Here is an 18732-nt window from a genome sequence, read left to right on the forward strand (position 1 = left end):
ATTCTGCGTTTTGACTCCACCATTTCTTAAAAAAATTACTTTGACAAATAAAAAGCTTTTTTAAAAAATACTGACTTACCCAATTGAAAATAAACTGAAGGACAAGTTTCCTTGCTCTCTGAATGTTACTAGAGTAACTGAAGTCAATTCTGTCTGCTAACAAAATAGGCTCTTGCTTTTTTAGATTCTCCACGAAAATTAACCTTATGCTTTCCTCAACAGTGAAAGATATTTCAAAGTAGTTTAAGAATGGTGAATGAACATAAGCTAGTGTCTTATTTTATATTCCTAGACTGTAAAAATTTAATGACAGGGAGGCACTCAGATTGCTCCTGAAGCTTGAAGTGTCCACCCTAGCTGATGTATTTTTTTGGTTGCTGACATGTGCTCAGCTATTTTAGAGTATACCCTGCATTCAAAAGTTAAGAAGTGTCATGTTACTGAAGCCTTAAGTAAATTAGAGAACACCATACTCCTAGGTTAAAATAATATACCACACAAATCTAGTTAGTACTACTAGTAATTTTCAGAATTGAATTTGATTTTCAGTATGTACATGATCTGTTTGTAAAACGCATTTAACAGGAACAATACAGACAGAAAAACATTTTTGTTGTCATGTTCTCATTCCCAAACAGAACTGTGGACATGAACTACATACAGTGTGAAGACTGCAATATTGCTTAAATAGCAACTGAAGGGGCATCAGAAAGCATGAGCAATTGTAAGAATGGCAATTGTAAAGTATTGTTAACAAAGAGAGTAGATAGTTTTGTCGCAAAATTTATCTAACTGCTTTAATACTATCAGATCATATTTTTACGATTTATATAACAAGATGGCCTAAACAGTGGTAGTCCTTTTTTCCCCCAGAAAATATTCTTCAGACTTGGGTATATGAATAATCAAGCTTCACAGGCCTTACTCCAAATACATTTATAGTTACAGAACACAGTAATGGTTCTTACAAATGCCACAAACATTTCAGTCCAGATTTAGTCCTACAAGGATGGTGAATTCACTGGGTGAGTCAGCGGCTCATCTCTGGAACACCTCACCACTGTGAGGAAATTCAGAAACTTGGCCAGGGAGACCTAGCAAAAGGGATGCATCTCTCTCACTGTTATCTATGGACTTGGACATTACAACTACTTTGGAAAGGTAAATTTTAAGCATACAAGGTCAGAACAGGTCGTCGTAAGTTCCCTCCCAAACATCTTTTTGTTTCACAGCAGCTCAGACCCAGCCGAGTCTGGAAGTTTCCTTTCACAGCTGTCCCCTTGACAGCCAAAGGTGGTCGGTACAGACAGCCCCACGTAACAGTAATTCATACCTGAACACTGACCAGCTTGAGGGACTGGGGGAACCAACCCAGGAGGCTGACCACAGTTCTATATTCAAACATACCCCAAAGACCAAGGTCTTTGCCCAACACTGCATCGCTATGAACATCCCTACTCATAACACACTTTGAAGTCCAAGGGTATAGGTTACCAGTTATAGGGCCAATAAACAGCACCTTTTCCTGATATAAGTTTCAATCTTTTGAGTCAAGAGCACTTGTGACAAACTTGCAGTTCAGTAAGACCAAGGCAGTTTAATTTTTATTTTATCTGAGAGGCAGCCAAGCCACTACCTGAACACAGCCCAGAGGTACCTACATTAGGTGATTTCTGTTAGCAGAGGTCTATTAAACCAAGTCATAACCAGACCCAATTGGACCAAGCTAAGGCTGGGCTGTTTCAGTCATACTTTTAAGTAAAAGGGATTAACAACCAAGCAAAATAGTGAAGAGTGTCATAGAACCTTCACTTCTTGAAGTCTTTGCATCAAAACTGCTATTCAAGACAACCTAGAGCTCCAGTATTTATTATAGACTAGATGCATGAGTCACTTCATTACTGTGCGTGGTCTACAATTAACTGTTACTGCAGAGGAAAGCAAGCCCAACCTCACTTGGCTCACTGAGCTCTTCAGCAGTTGAGAGGATGGACTGAAAACGGACAGATCCTCAAAGCTCTTCTGTCACTGTGCAGCTCCTGAATACTACATAGTATTTTGACTTCTTTTCCCATATAAGTAATATAATAAAGAGAGGGCAGGAGGACTGATCATGGCTATAGAACAGTCCCACACAAGGATATATTACAGGTGAATTTTAACTTCTGGAAAAGAAATGGCAAAGAAGATACAGATTTAGGTCTATAAAAATCACACACAAGATGGCAGGCAGGAAACAACTACACACCATTATTCAGAAAACATATCAGAAAATAGCAAATGAAAATCATCAGGCAGAAGCTATAAAAGAAACATACTTTCATGCAAAATGTACAGTAAAATACTGGAACTGCTGGCACAGTGCCCCCAGAATTAGTTCAGGAATTAGGCCATTTAAAGGGCGAGGCCTTATGCAGAGATGCACATAGTGCCTCTGGCTCAGGGAGTCCTTAAGGGACAGTCAGCTAGAAGCTGGGAGCGCGCTCTGCTCGGTGCTACTGCCCCGGGGGGCGCTGGGCTGGAGCCACGCTTGGTCTGCGCACCCGCCTGCTGCTTCGCGTGCACACCTCCCAACTGCTGCTCTGCGTCTGACTGCTTCCAGACAACATTCACCTGCTCAGGGTAGTAATGGTAGAAAGAACAGCTATTTTTAACAGGTCATTCTATTCAATATCTATTCATATTTCTGGAAAAAAAAAAAAAAAAAACAAAAAAAAAAAACAAACAACAAAAAAACCCCAAACCACCGAGAGATTGTAAATGCAGCTGAAGTCCCAGCTCAATTCCTAATCCCACCCTCTTTTTTTCCCACCATCTAAGAACACAGTATTTTTATCAGCTAGTATGAAATTGCACAAAGAACTGGAGATGTTTAAGCTGGCATTTTCTGATCAGCATGTCTGACATCAAGCGTTTTATTTTTTAATAAAGGTTTTGTTTCCACATTTGCTTTAATGTATTTCCATTTATTAAAGATGTAATTAAGAAGCTTTTTGACTTAACAGAATATCTCAAAAGCTATGGGTTAATAAAAATCTATGCTATTAAACCCATAACAGTAAGAGAAGTATTACTCTAGGTAAACTAAGTTCATACAATTAAACCTTTATAAAGTACATATAATTTTCAATAATATTCGTAGAGAGCTATCAAAACAGTATAACAGTTATCAGCAGAATTCTTTTATAAAAGCATTCTTTCAAATTAAGTTCTCCTGGAATTAACACACACTGCCAAAATGCACAAATCATTTTGAAAATGAGAAGTGCGTGGGACAAAAACCCACCAGTTTAAACATATACCTCATGATGCCACTAAGGCATTTTAAGCTATGTGGTATAACAAGATAGAAACCTTATTTTTTTCTCTGCAACATGAATTTCTTTGCCATGCAAATGTTTGACTGAAAATGTTTTATTACATGAAAGCTTGTGGAAATAAATTCTGTTAAATACAGAGAAAACATTTAAAAAATGTGACATTTTTCTTAGAAAAAAATGCTGTGACAAGCTTTAGGCAAAACTGATGTATTTCCTTAGGAATTGTTCTATTTTCTGTTATAAAACAGCTCGAAAATACTTTCTATGCTTTATACAGGATTAAATATGATTTCCACATTAAAAGGGCAAGTTGTCATATGCCCAACAATTGTCTTCAAAGTAAAAAAAAAGTTGTCTTGCAGCATCAACAATTGCATAATATACAGCTATCACCTCTATCTTTCCTAGTGACCATGTCCACACTATTTCCTAATTCATGCCGAAAGACTTGCAAAATTTTCCTTAGTTACAGATGAGATTTAAAGTCTTAACCAGATGATTTTGATTCATTACTCATACAATGAACATTGAGCTATTTGCTTCAGATGACTCCAGGTAGAACAATTTATAATATGAACTGCTGCAGCAACTGAATTTCCCCTCCCCCCCCCCCCCCCCCCAAACTTTGCCTCCAATAAACTTGTGCACTTCAAGTCATATATTTCAAAACATCTAAAGATCTGAAACACCTCTTATTTTGATTTCTTACTTTTTATTATACTGGGAAAGATATTCCTTAAACACCTCCTTTCTAGGGTTAGAATTGAAGTCTATGACTTTAAAATCAAACTCATACTTGAAAAAAATAAACCCAAACAACCCAATTTTTTCCCCTAAGATCACATGTGTATCTAGCTCAGGATGTTGCAATATTAAAAAACATTGTGAAAAGTAACAGAACAAGTTGACACACTTTCAAATGTGACATTTAAAACAGCAATATTGCTTTTCCAAATTTTAACTCTTGACAAAAAAAAAAAAAAAACATCATTGGCTGAAGTATTTCCAGAAAATTTTGCTCAAACTTGCTTTCATGTTTGCGAGGTTGAAAGAATAAACAGCTACAGAATGCCTGCAGCATTCATGCTGATTTTTGAAAATTTTTATAACACCTTCTCACATAACATTCACATTGTAATCTGAAATTTTTGCATTTATCACCCTATCCTCAGTATCTGACTTTCAATTTACAAGCAAAGTTAAACCCCATATTTTTAAGACTATAGTTACAATTACAAATACTTGACACTAAGTGACAAAAACACCCATTTTGCTGAGATCTTAATCGTTTTATTCACAAAATAAACTGCTTTGTCTTTCCAAAGGAAGAACTGAAGAGAAACACTCAACGCAATAGTTATAAAAAAGTGGCACTGAAAAATTTGAAAAAGTCTGATAAAATTTACAAATGCAAACTATCACTTTGTACAAAATTTTTTTTTAAGAAAGTTCAGTAATAGATTTTAAAATACAGTTTTAACAGCTCAGAAATGCACGTGTCAAGCTCTGGTTAGGTATTATTTTCGTCTGTGTGGGGAATTCTCCCTTCGTCTGTCCTCGTTTTTTCTGGATTCTCTGTGCTGGTCAGAGTAACGGCTGTATTTCTCTCTGTGCTTCTCTGAACTGTTTCTGTATTGGTCATCCTGTTCGTCCTCTCTCGGACTTGAATTATTATGGCCTCTCTCTCTGGATTTTGATCTTTCTCTTTTTCTACTGCGATGTCCATTATCTTTGCTCCAGTGCCTGTAATTTTCATCATCAGACAAAGAAGCTCTTCTCTCTGCTTTCTTTGGTTTTGAATTACTGTGTTTATTTACTAGATCCTTACTTCTTTCATGGTTCCTATCCTTTCCACTATGGTAAGTGTCTCTGTCATTGGACTCATCTCTCTGATGATATTTTGATACGTCATCTCTCCTGGGTGATTCTCTGAAATTTCGGTGATTTCTTTGTGATTTGCTCTCAGTATCACTTCTTTCCTCTTGCTGTCTCCTTCCCATTTTCTTTTCAAGTGATTTCCTTTTCCTTTCTTGTTTTTTTTTGGAAACTTTATCAGAATCTCTGTTTTTCTTTTGCAGTCTTTTTCTTTTGGCTTTAGGAACATCTGAAATCATAACAAATTATGGGAATAAGGTTACATTTTTATTATGCTTAACCTGTTAAAGTACACAGAAAGTTCTACTGATGTGTTTTTTGTCTGAAAACTTGTGGGTATGTATCTGGACAAAGGTTTCAAAATAACAAGCTCTGACTTAATTGCTCCCCCCCACCTCCAGAGTGTCTCATGCAATGGGGGAAAATTCACCCATTCTTTAACTGAGCAGGTACCGATTATTTTTAAATGTTTGTCTGCATTACAGGGTTTTTATTTTACATAAAGGTCACAACGCATCATCCCAAAACCTTAATAGCATACAATTAAGAAATTAGGGAAGAGCCCTCTGCATTTCATCCCATTTGCAATGCCTGTACAGGTATTGAGAACATGATGCAACTCAAATAAAAAAGAAACATTTTCCTCAAACCAAAAAATCCAACAGACCTGCACCTGAATGCAAAACATTACTAAGCAGCCATATCAGTGTTAAAACAGAGTAAGTCACTAAATGGGAATCTGACATAAAATCTGCAAGCCTGTCAATCCAGTAATCTTTTGGTTATAAGACACTCTTTCATATTTGAAAAGATATGGAATTCTATGCACTGACAAAACTCCAACCACCTTGCTTCCCTCTCCCCTGCCCAGTTAACTGCTTAAGAGGGAACAATTCAAATTTGTACAGATGTGGCAGCCACTCATGAGTATCCATTATCAGGGCTTTTATCCCTTAGCTATCTGCAAGTGATACCTGATTTTTGAGAACCTCCACCCATCATCATCCTCTTGTTGACTTAACACAAAAGGACCAGGCATAGGCTGTGAAGTCATATGTCAAAGCACCCTCACAGTTTTCTTAAGGAAGATCACCTTTCCCAGACCATACAGTCTCTTAAAATCATTTACTTCTCCAGTTACTTCCTGGAAAAGCTTATCAGCCAATGGAGATTAAAAACAGCAGATGGGAAAAAAATCTCCAACACTATCCTATGAGGAAACAGGCATGCTGAAATGGCTTGAGACAGTAGTACTGCAGCAACATAACAATAGCCCTCTGGCTCATTTTCAGGAGAAACAGTGACAGCTTTGTCAACAATTTGTGATTAAAACTAAACTTCTGTATTTCTAAATACACAGTAGAGCTCATCTCAGTCAAAGAGGCCTTACTCTTCCTGTTTGCTCTTTATAAGGAACCTCTAGATTTCACTCAACAGTATTTATCAGTAACAGCCATTTAGAATAACCATTACTGTATTAACTATAGTATCATATCAGCTGTTTCTACTCACCTTTTGGAAATACCACAGACATGAGGCTTCTTAGAATTCTGATAAAATGCGATGATGGATCAAATCAGATCGATTGTAATATATGAAGCTTTTAAAACAGTGTTTTCCCTATCGTTATACATCTACATTTTACATTTTCATTTAATCTAATATTTTCCATTTACCAAAATGCAGAGAAAGTCTTGATAAAGTAAATACACAGGACCAAACTGCTTTGACAACAGACAGATTTCATCCTCTGTTGGACTGGTTTTGCTTGGAATGACCTCTCCAGAGCACTGAGCTGAGCTAGCTGGTGAAGTTCCACACATTAAACTGTCAGTAAGATAGTAATTTTTAATTTAGCTGTGTGCTCAATTTCTAGTCAGCAGTTTTTCTATTTTCTATATTGTTCTATTTTCTCTTAGACACTGAAATAACGAAGCATATTCCTCTGAAAAATGCCTTTCAACTCTACCATGTTATTTTAAAAGATTTTAAAAGCTGCAAACACAGGAAGACTTGGAGTTATAACCAGTAATGGACCTTAACCAAGTTGACCATTAAAGAATATAGTTATCTATTTCCAATTAGTGTTCTGACCTCTGTATTTATGTACACAAGAACCAGAAAAAAGTGAAAACCTGTTGCAAAAATAGCAAAACGTGAGTTTTAGTAAACATGTTCCTGAATGGAACATGGCCAGGGAGTAAAAGGGAAGGTTCTAAACTTACAAAAATAAAGTGTTCATACTAGCAGACTGCAGACTCAGTTGATCTGTCACTGAGGACTTACCTCTCTGGTTCCTATCAAGCAGCTCAGCAGAGCTGCAGCTGTCCACGCAGGAGCCATCTGGCACTCTGCTGAACCAACACCTTCTCTGACCCTGTTTAACTGTGCCCTCCTCTAGTGCTTTGTAGTCATTAATGCGATGACACACAAATCACTTCGTACATTAAAATTGCAATGGAGAACAAAAATGCATTTCCAAAGCATGAGCAGTTCACACTGCTTTTATTTTATTCATCAACATTTTAATTTCAAAGGCACATAATAAATCAAATTATCTTTGAATCAGCAAGCTTCGGTACTATAGAAAGTCATGCTGTGTTATCATCTGCTCATGTTATATACAATGGGGGAAACAGCACACACTAACTCATACTAGCATGTACTTTATAGATTAAGCAATGTTTATGACACTTCACACCAAATAGAAGGTTCTACATCAGCAGGATGGTATAAGATGCTAAACACCAATTATAATACATAAAACTATGAGATATTAAGTTGCCAGCAAAAGCTAATTCTTCCTTGGAGATTTCTCTATAGACAAGAACCTTCACTATATCACCTCACAAACTCTTCCTGAGGAAGAGGAAATAGAAATGGAGACTCAGAAGAATAAAATTTAAGCACATTGATAGAACTGAACAATGTAGTTCCTGACCCATGAAGCAGCACATTTTTACAAGGAAGGACACAAGTAGTATCAAGCTCACTCAAGCCAACCAAAAGAGTATTATAGACATTAGTCTCTACAGTTCACCAGTCAGCATCCCACCGAGATATTAATAGGAAATTACTCTAATCCCTCCATCTTCCACTGAACTGAAGTGATAGTACTGTGCAACAGTTAACTGTATAAAAAAAGTAATCTACAATATTCCTTTGTCTCTAAAAATGGAACTCAGTTTTCCTAAATATGAAAATAAATTTCCATAAGCAATATTTAATATTTTAAAACCTGTAAGTTTAAAAAAAATGGTTCATTTTTAAAGTGGAGAAACTAACACTGTCTATAGCTTGTTTTTCTTCAAAACAAGTATACATAGAAATAAAAATAAATAGGTGTATAGAAGTAAATAAGGTAAGTAAATAGTTATAACTAGTGTATAATTACCTGAGTCACTGCTGTTGTCACTGGTAGATGAGGAATCACTGCTGCTGGATGACTCTGAGCTACTACTGCTGCTGTCAGAATCAGAGTCTGAGGAAGAGTCTGTCTCTGAAGATGAAGATGAATCTGACGACTCAACATCTTGTTTCTGTGTCATTATCATCTTTGGTGCATTTTTAAGATGCTCCCGTAATTCATCCCTAATTAACAAAAAAAAATGTTGGTTTTTTTTTTTTTTTTGTAGGGGGGAGGGGAGATAAGGAAAATAAATATCAAATCTGAAAAGTGTTCCTCACGTTAGTCCTCCAAGGCCAATAGAAGTGAAGAAATTGATGGCAAAGCGAGTGTTTCTTGGGTTATCCCGAGGCAATAATCCCTCAAAGAAAGGCTGCAGTGTTCTGATGAAAACAAACATCTGTATTAAACACCATGCCAGCTTAGCACTAATTCTCATTGACATTAATAAACTGAAAGAGAAATTGTATAGATCTCCATAGGACAGTAGTTTTCTCTTCATGCATTTTTCAATACTTTCACTGTTTGTATATGATGTATCTGATCAAAAGGCTATTTTAACACTTGCTCTTTTATGAAAAGATAAACTTCCTCTGCAGAACTACATACATATTGTCATATTATGACAACACAAAGCCTGATTTTGTGAAGCCCTGGAGAGACTTGTGAAATAGCAGTAGCCTGTGATAGCACAGTGTAATATTTGTTGACCAAAGAGTTCAAAGATCTAGGTACCTTTGTGCTAAAATCCCATCAAACAGGGCACTACGTAGTTTCAAATTTAAAGCATCTACTAAATTCTTCATCATACACAGAAGAAATCACAACTTACAGGAAATAGCTTAAGCAACTAAAAGGAACATTGCCAGAATGCAATGCATTAGATCACATACGGGCTTACAAGAATGTGCTATTTACCCTACACTTAAGGATAAGCAACTAATCCTAGAAAAACTGTTAATAATAGTTACATGCTTTTTTCTAAGTTTTGTCAGAAAAAGACGACACAGTAACATTTCTTACATAGCTATATAGCTGAGAATGCATAAAAATAGACTTGCACTTGGAAAATTCTTATACAAGCTGAATAACATTGAGGGAAAAAAACCCATACATGGTATGTCTTGCGAATAGTCATGCACATACTCAAACGCTAATTGATGATAACACACTCAGCTTAATGGGACTCTGCAATGACTAAATCTATACAAGAACTTATTCTTAAAGTATGGCAGCTACAAAAGCTCAGTCTTAGTTGAACTTGAAAACAGAGTTCTCATCTATATTTTTTCAGATAACTAAATTTACAGTTTTCAAAATAAAAATTCAACTTACTCATCTTTTAATCTTGCATTTAGATTAGGAAGTCCCATATATTCACTGAGTTCCTGGAAGAATATTTTCACAAAAATTCTACTGGAGGATGTGGTAGTTTCTTCACTCAGTATTATACATTCAAGGACCTAAAAATATTTAGGAAAAGCCCTTAAATTTAAACATACCTTCTTTTATTTATCTTAAAAGCTTTTGTCCTCCTGAAATAACTAAAAGACTAATTTTGCTTTTATTTGGCACTTAAATCACAAAAAGATAATATTTTAAAATTTCTTATGATTCGATATCATTCTATATTAAATTAAAAGTCTTAAAAGTTTCTTTAGGCTTGTTTTTAAAAGAAAGTTCTATTTACATTGCTGATTAAAAGTTCAAAATTCTAAAAAAGTACATTTTAATCAACCAATTTCAGCTGAGCTCCATAAAATAACAGCTTAAATCAGCTACTTAAGAATGGAGGAGGGAGGAAAAGGATGCACAGGAAGCAGAAAGAGGAGATTGAGCAACACAAAATTGTTCAACAATGTCTGAGAAGATACTTAAAATAATCCAGTTATTCTACAATTTGGAACTACTTGTAATTATAGTAAAATATGAAAACTAATATATTGTATTTTATTTCTGAATACTGGAGATTAATTATTGAAGAAGAAATCTAGGACAATCACTTTTTTTACTTACGCTCCAGGGAATTGAATCCGTGTACAGTAGATGAGCAAACATCTTGGCAACATTCCTCAGTTTGTTTGTTTCCAAACGATGAATGGTATCATATTGTTCTTTGAAAATAGCTTCAAAGGACTCCATATATTCTTTTTTTAACATGCAGAAACGCTAAGACAACATTGTACAATTTAAACAACCAGATTAAACAAAATATTAAATATTCAAATAACCTACATGTAAGTGACCTAATGGTGCAAATATTTACTGTGAGATTTTCCTTTTAAATAACCCTTGGAGGAGAAGAATATACTTTCAAATGGATATGTTTTATTGCTTTCATCAGTTTGTCAGACCAAGAAACTCATCTGCATTGCAAAGTACTAATTATCAGTTTTGAACTACAGTAAATTACTCAGCAGTTTCTTTTACTCCCATACATCCAGTATTTTCACCTGATATAACCCCAACAAATTTAACTTTTCATGACATCACTGAATGACTACTTAAAATTAGAGAGGCAGCAGGGAACACAGCAGTAAGACATTTTAGACAAACATTACAAAGAACACGGAAATTAACATTTATGTTCTACTGAACATGTAGATTCACATGATTAGTGCTTTGTAATTGACGGTGAGCAGAAGTATTTCCTCAAATACTAAATGAATAATACAAATGGAAAAAACCTCTCCCTTTCAGCGTAACTTGCTCCCTTGAGAAAGCTAGTGTTTTATCTTAACTATCAGACCTGCCAATAACATAGACAGGGAAAACTTAACTAAGAAATAACTGCAACTGAATTAGCAATTAGTTAAAGAGATTGCTTACTGAAAAAACAAATTTAAAAACCCCACACACAACCCCGGGACAGTATTTAGTCTTGTACTCTGAATAAAACCTACTAAGCAGCTTTGAATGAAGTGTTAAAAGACAAGCGTCTCCAAAATTAATCTTCAGCACTGTAAAAAGGATATTTTCTGGTAACTCAGAATACTGTTACCTCTTTTTAGTACCATTCCTTTGCCACCGACTTATTGCTCTAAAGAGGGTGGCAAAAAAGTAACAATATAAAGAAAAAATTAGTTCTGTCATTCTGCATTCACTATACTTCTTACAATCAAAACGTTAATTCACTAATACGACCATTTTCAGAATAAAAATACTATTAGTTTATTTATCCATTAAAACTTAAGTTTGACACACAAAAAATATAGTAAACCAATGAAATTATCTACCATAAAGTATAAAAACTGAAAATAGAACTCACCCCTGCCAGTAACCCAAAGAATTTCTCATACGTTCTTTGCTGAGCACAGCAGTCGAGTATCATATTGCAGAGTTCTTTCTGGTTTAGGAAAAAAAAATTTCTCTAGGTAAATTCACTGTAGCAGCAAAAAACCCATCATTACTCAGTGCCAAAATACTGAAGAAAGCCTTACATGGATGCAAGCTTTGAAACAAGAGTATTTACATACACCTTCACTGGCAACATCAGTAGTTTTCTGAATTTGTCAGGTTTTAGAAATTATCTGGGACATTAATATGAACTTTTGCCATTCAAATTTCCTCTTCTGCTTATGCTAAAATTTATGAATTAACACCCTGTACATCTAACCAAAAAAGGTCAAAACTAATTTACAAACTGACTGTACCACAGTGCAAAAAGGAGGTATAGGATAAAAAGGGAAGGTTTTTGAGAGCTTTTGTGGTCTGTTTTTGACTCTTTGCAACTTCCAGATGTCAAAATGGCTTATAGACAAACCATTTGGAAACTCAGATACAATGTGCATGCTTAGCAGCATGTTTTCAAAATCAGAAGTATCTGTCGATTATGGTACATACCAGTATCTTTAATTAGTCAGCCATCATTTTCACAACAAGCTCTGCTTAACATAAATAAGCAGAAGGCAGCGTTTCACTGCAATTACTTCACCAGAGCTTGAGGGTGACATTCAGGAAGTCTAAACTTAACCTTGGGAGGCCACTATGCCTAGACTTCCTCTATAACCAAGAGTGAGAGGAACTTTTCTAAAGAAGCTGTTTCAGACTCATGTTCTGAATCATCCTCTAGAAGAGCATCTCTCCTTGGCTAGGAAGGAGCAGAAGAAGCCTAGTTAGACTAGCCTCCCAAAACTTTTGGGCACCTGTCCCCCCAACCAACAGCCTGCCTTCTGTTTTTCCCCATCTCCAGGGTAGACATGGATGTAAGCACTAGCTCCGGCAGTCCTGCAGAAGATGCTCTCCTTCCATTGATACCAACCATCTAGAACAGTTAGTCCCTATATTTTTAGAATACAGGTTGTCTGGCTCCCTTTCTCCTTGTTCCCCAACACCATCACCCCAAGATCATTATTGAATCACCCTCTGGCAGCCACCTCCTCCTATTCTCACACACACCAAACCAAGAACCAGAAGGAAACACACACGGGTGGGTTCTGCTTTGTACCTCGCCTCTAGGACCAGAGCCCTTCACTGCCTGAGAGCAGTGATCTAGGCAAGTAAGCGTATGCAGGTTTGAAAGCAAACTTATTCCTCTGACTTGCTAAACAGGTTACAAATTGTAATACAGTTAGGAACTGGTTTAGGGCACATTTTGAAACATTGGGACAAGCGGAATGAAGCAAACATTTTTATATAAATTCAGAGCCATGAAATACAGCGCTTAAACAGGACTGCAGTTTTTCCCCATTAACTTTTTATTATTATTTTCTCATAAAGCCAACTTTGTCTTAAATTGGTTTATGCTACGTTCTCAAACAGGTTTTCAGCTGTCAGTCATGTATCTTTTACAATTAGTTTCTCTTTAAACTAATAACAACACTCCATCAAAAATATTGGATAATTTCAAACGTTTTGTCCAATTTCTCTCACACCATTTTACTGTAACACATACCAGATTTCATATTCTCCCATTTGTGCCATTCTTCCAAGCATGTATTCCAAAAGGAAACATTTTACCCATCATAAAAACTCAAAACAAGAAGTCAACCATGCTGAACAAGAAAAAAAAATACCTCCTCCAAATAACAAGGCAGTAACGTCTCAAACTTACAGATGCGTTTAAAGGCATTCACCACTGTCACACTGTGTTAGTGTGATGTATTAAAATGCATATTAACTTTTTATACTATACTGTTTCACAGTAATGATGCAGTTAATCAGTTTTTAAACAATAAAAAGGGTAAAGTGCTGATGCCACTGGTAATAACATCAGCAGGACTTGAAAAACAAATTACTTTTCTTCCTCAGCTTAAATGCAATTACAACACTGGTATCCCCCTGTGGTTTACAGTAATTAAATATTTTAACATTTTAATGAAATATGACAACGATTTCTAGGAGGGTATCTTGAATAACCACATGCATGAAAATAGATTTGCACACAAAGACGTTCTTGCTAGTGTTATCTAAAGAACTCAAGGTTAGGTGTAGAGTAACTGTCTTCCAGATTAAAAATTTAAAAACTTTAAAATGATTTAATTATTTTTTTGAAAGATGTGACAAGTTCACATGGCAATTCTAGCTTCATTTAGAGCTTCAAAGGTTAACTAATTTCTGTACTCCCAATGATAATGCTTCTGGTGACGTTTATGGCAGGAAGAGCCTGTGTTTAATCTCTCACTTGCTTTAAAGAATGCAATGAATTTGTTTCCCAATTTAACAGGCAATTTATATACTGTGTTGTTCAACAATTTTAATTCAAAGCTCAACAAGTGACTATTCAGCTTAGATAAGAAATTATGTATAACTATCCAATCATGAAGTAAAACACTTTGAAAGTATCTGACATCCCATACAGATGGTGAACGATTTTTCATAAAGATCTTTAATTCATTATTGTATCATGGCAAAAAAGGCAATGCCCAAAACTGCTAAGACAGAAGATAAAGCTCCCTCTAAATATGCTGCATTTCTTACAGGTCTCCCTAAACATTTCCTACTAGCTCTTACACAAACAGGATAATGGTTTAGACAGACCACAGCTCAGCATAACATGGCAAGTATTATCATACATTTAAAGATGCTAAAGGGTAAACTAGGAAAGACAGAAAAATTAGACTCGCTTTTTCCCCAGCTTGACCATTTTAAAAAACAAGCACACCCTGCCCACTCTGTATTCTCTTAGCTTCACACAAAGGCTATTTCACTGCAGAGAGAAGAGCTAAAGCAACTCAGCTTTCTCACTCCCTTCTGATCATGGATTCCTTTTTACAGTTAGTACACATTATTTTTTTTTTTCCCATTTCTTCCCTTATTTTTTGCTATTTCTTTTTCTTTCTAAGATTTGCCTTCTCTAAGATTTACATTCAGCTAAGACTGCCATTTTGGAGCTGCCCCACAGGCTGCCTCCAAGAGGAGGTGTTCCCCTCTCTTCCCTAGCTGGAATTGATGTAATTTCCACCTCCCTTTGCCAACTGCACAGCTCTGTTCCATCCATCACATACACAAGCTGAAGCAATCACAAGACATCCCCCCACCCTGTAAACTAATGTAGCTTCTTAAAATATAAAACTATCAATGCTAGCACTTAGTCTCTACAATCATACAAGGAACTAAAAGGAACTATTTGCTGAAAGCAAACCTAGCAAAGAATATAGGTTGGTTTAAATCAATCTGAAATTGGAATTATACAAAATTAGTGCCTTGCATTTTATACATTTGCACTGCTTTTACAGATGCTACAGGTCAGCCAAAGCAGCTAGCTCATTCACACCTACCTAACTATTTAGAAACTGTTTTCAATTTTAAATATATAATCTACATTAACTAGAGAGAATGAAAGAGTAAATTGGTTCCACTAATGGGTCTTTCCAAATTTTAACTCAATATCCAGATTCTGCACCTATATGTGTGTTTCTGGATGTTCTGTATCTTCAGGGATTACAATGATGTCAACAGCACTATGTGACACAAATGAAAGCCACTGAAGAATCAAGACATTGTCTATCTAAATTTTATATCCTAACTATAGAGCGTTCAGGAGCAGGTTTGTGGTTTTTTTTTGTTTTTTTTTTTGATTAGTTTATGTTGTAGTCTTCTGAGAATGCTACACGTGTGAAAACCAGGTCAAAAATACAATGTAATTTGTAAAAACTTTGATCAGCGTAAAATGGCCAGACAGTAACATAATATAAACAATTAAGCAAATATAATATAAACAAATATACAAATCAACACTTACAAATGTCGAAACCAAATTTCTAGTGGGAGTGTGGACACACCTCAAACTGAAGGCTACTGATAATGCTAATAATTCCTTTCTTTCTTCATCACCTTTTGAAGACTCCTGAGGACCAGACCTCAGATTGCTTTTTAACTTGTCATCTACACATTTCTAGCGTCAAATATATTATTTCCATTTTAAATATGTAATTTACAAGCCATATAAGCTAACCTATGTATCTTATGTACCAAATAAACACCCTGTAAACTGATGGACTATACAAATTTTCTCAGGATCATACAGATCAAAAAGAGATACCCAAACACTTTAAGAAACTATGCCCTGTAGGTAGGGATTACTTACTGCCCCTTGGATTAAGGAACAGTTGTAAGCACACACAGTCCTTTTCCACACAAAGGAAATCAGGCTGAGGGCCAGCTTCTTTCAAAAGTTTTGAAATCTATTACAAACATTCAGCTGCCAGTGTTTTTAAAGAATTAAGAATTTTTTAAAACTGTGTATTAATTATATACTATATTTTATGTAATATAATAAAAATTTTACTATTTCTTATACTAAAACATATGGAAACAAAGATAACTAAAGCCTTAAAATGGGCTGATGTTCAGATGAGCAGCTTGAGAATAAGATCATTCTGATTTCGATAGAATTTGCAGATTCAAGGCAATGTATTTGAAAGAAGTAGTTAAATTTAATGAAGAATATGAACTAAATGATATGATAGTCCAGACTAAAGTAGCATATGGTTCAGAAAGTTAGGTGTATCCATGTCCTCAGACTTATACTTCCAGACTTTAACAACAACAAAAGAAGCAGAGAAATAACAGAAGTTTATGCATTAACTGAACTCCAATTAAACATACTTTTAACCTCAATGTCAGAGTTACTGCTCTATAGCTGGTTGGTTGTTTTTTTAAATTGATAAATTACAAAAATTCAGACTGATTCAACATCTCAGGCCCACAAGAAATCCTGCTTCAAAACACAGGAAGTCTACTTGAGGATGATCACCTTTTACAGGCAGGAGCAAGTCTGAACTAATCACGGTGCACTTCCCAAACCTACCAGTTGCAATGCTCTACAATAACACAGGAAACTGATGAATCTAAGAAATCACCAACTTGATCAGAACGTAATTATCAGCTGTAGGCCATCCCACTTTACACCAGTTTCTTGGTCTGCATTTTCACTGTATGTCAAAGTAAGTACTTCTGTTATCTTCAAGACTCAATACATAAATAGCACAAGAGACACTGACACTCCCACCCCTCCAACTAGGACTGTTTTGAGCAAATGTGACACCATCCTGTAAAAATGAAATGTGTCAAATGCATGCAGAATTCTTTCAAGAAGGCTATGCCTACAATAACTTTTTTCAAGAAAAAAAAAAAAAAAATCCATTCTGTGACCCATTACTTTGTCTGAGATAACTGCATTGAGGGGCAGATATTCTTACAGAAGAGGCCCTAATCTAGTTTAGCAAAGTTCCAAGCACTGATGTATTCTAGTTTAGTTCTCATTAAAACCAAAAAAAGGAACAAAAGCCTAGAAGCCAATCTGTTTTAAGCACATTTTCAAAGAGAAAGAACAATGTATGGTTGAATGATTTTTTTGTTTGTTTGTTGTCCCAACACCAGAGGGAGACTGGGCAAAAACGTAAAGCAGTTCCCTTTCTGCTCTCAGCTGAATGATGCTAAGAACCCTTTAAAATTAAGTATTCTGTATGCTGTAGCATCTTTTAAAAAAAAAAAAAAAAAAAAAAAAAAAGAAAAAACACACAAACAAGATTGATATTCTTCATATGTTTTCCTAAGGAAGAATCAATTCTCTAGCTATATAGTTGTCACTCCTGTCTAGATTTGTATTACTGTAGGGATCCTCAACTCCTTTTCTTTCAACTAAAAAGATCAGAAACTAAAATGTACTCCTCCAAGAACAAAGGCAACAAGTATCTGTTAATGGAAAAGTAAAAAGCATATTTCTGACATTTTAGTCACGTTTGTTTCTTTGCATTCCTCATAGTTCAGAAGCCAAAACAACTGGTAATACCATACTCCTCTTGCTACAGTTCTAATTTATTTGAATTTTCTTCTTTGGTAATGCATGGGATTAATGCAGCTTTAACACAGATAATAACAGTACTTTTTTAAAAAGAGAAATAGTGTAATCTGCCAAGACTGAACATATGCCCAAAGAAGTAACTGTAAAACTTGTTTAGAACAGCTTCTCACGGGTTGTAGTGCAGACTACAACAAAGCTTTTCAACTTTTGACCTGCAGGCTTCAGCTGGGTCTAAATAACACCAAGAGAAGCAACCCTCCTCCTATTAAATTTACTGCACAAATAATTTCAACTATTTGAATTTCCTTTTTCCTTAAAAAAAAAAAAATCAGAAACCAACAAATGAGAGCTAAATTCTGGGAATTTGACATGCATAAATACTACTGCCTAACACAGAAGATACCAAAGTGAGTCAAATCAACAAAAAAAGCAATAAACCCCTTTGTTAAAGCTTAAGAAGCCATGCGGAAGAGTAGGAGAAACAAGGAGTCCCAATGCACAAGAGATACATACAAACAACTTCATATCTGAGTTACAGTAACAACATTCACAGATCTGAAATAAAGGAAGAAGAGGCATACTACATTAGCAAGAGTTTACTTAGAACCCACTCCTCAAGTGGGGATTGATGTCAGCACATAAGATAGTAAAGTAGTAAAATTTAAATGGTTTTCATACCAGGACAAGAATTCAGAAAAGAAGTCAGAAACTAAGTAGAGGGGAATAATTTTAAAAAAGCAGGAAGACAGTGATACCATTTAATCTGCTGAAGTCATAAGAAACAGAGTAATAGGAAAAACAAAATTAATTTGAACAGGCTTTTAGTAATAGATGTAAGAAAATTTCTCGTAATAGAGCTGAGAAGAGTTACAGGATAATTATTT

The 18732-nt window shown here is 35.4% G+C and overlaps 1 protein-coding gene across 3 annotated transcripts in view; it reads right to left on the bottom strand.

Moving 5' to 3' along the window:
* Positions 1–2878: 2878 nt before the first annotated feature.
* The window catches only part of CWC22 (CWC22 spliceosome associated protein homolog), a 34867-nt gene continuing 19013 nt past the window's right edge, over positions 2879–18732 (bottom strand). For all 3 annotated transcript variants that reach the window (XM_033010881.2, XM_042783972.1, XM_042783973.1), the window contains 6 exons: positions 11870–11947; positions 10618–10770; positions 9937–10064; positions 8883–8984; positions 8590–8786; positions 2879–5424 (listed from right to left, as the gene is read on the bottom strand). In XM_033010881.2, coding sequence (XP_032866772.1) covers positions 4838–5424; positions 8590–8786; positions 8883–8984; positions 9937–10064; positions 10618–10770; positions 11870–11947 — 1245 coding nt within the window. In that variant the 3' untranslated portion in view covers positions 2879–4837. The remainder of the gene's footprint in view (positions 5425–8589; positions 8787–8882; positions 8985–9936; positions 10065–10617; positions 10771–11869; positions 11948–18732) is intronic.

The sequence above is a fragment of the Tyto alba genome, unplaced genomic scaffold (genome assembly GCF_018691265.1).
Source record: "Tyto alba isolate M040663 unplaced genomic scaffold, T.alba_DEE_v4.0 Super-Scaffold_7, whole genome shotgun sequence".
NCBI classification, from domain to species: domain Eukaryota; kingdom Metazoa; phylum Chordata; class Aves; order Strigiformes; family Tytonidae; genus Tyto; species Tyto alba.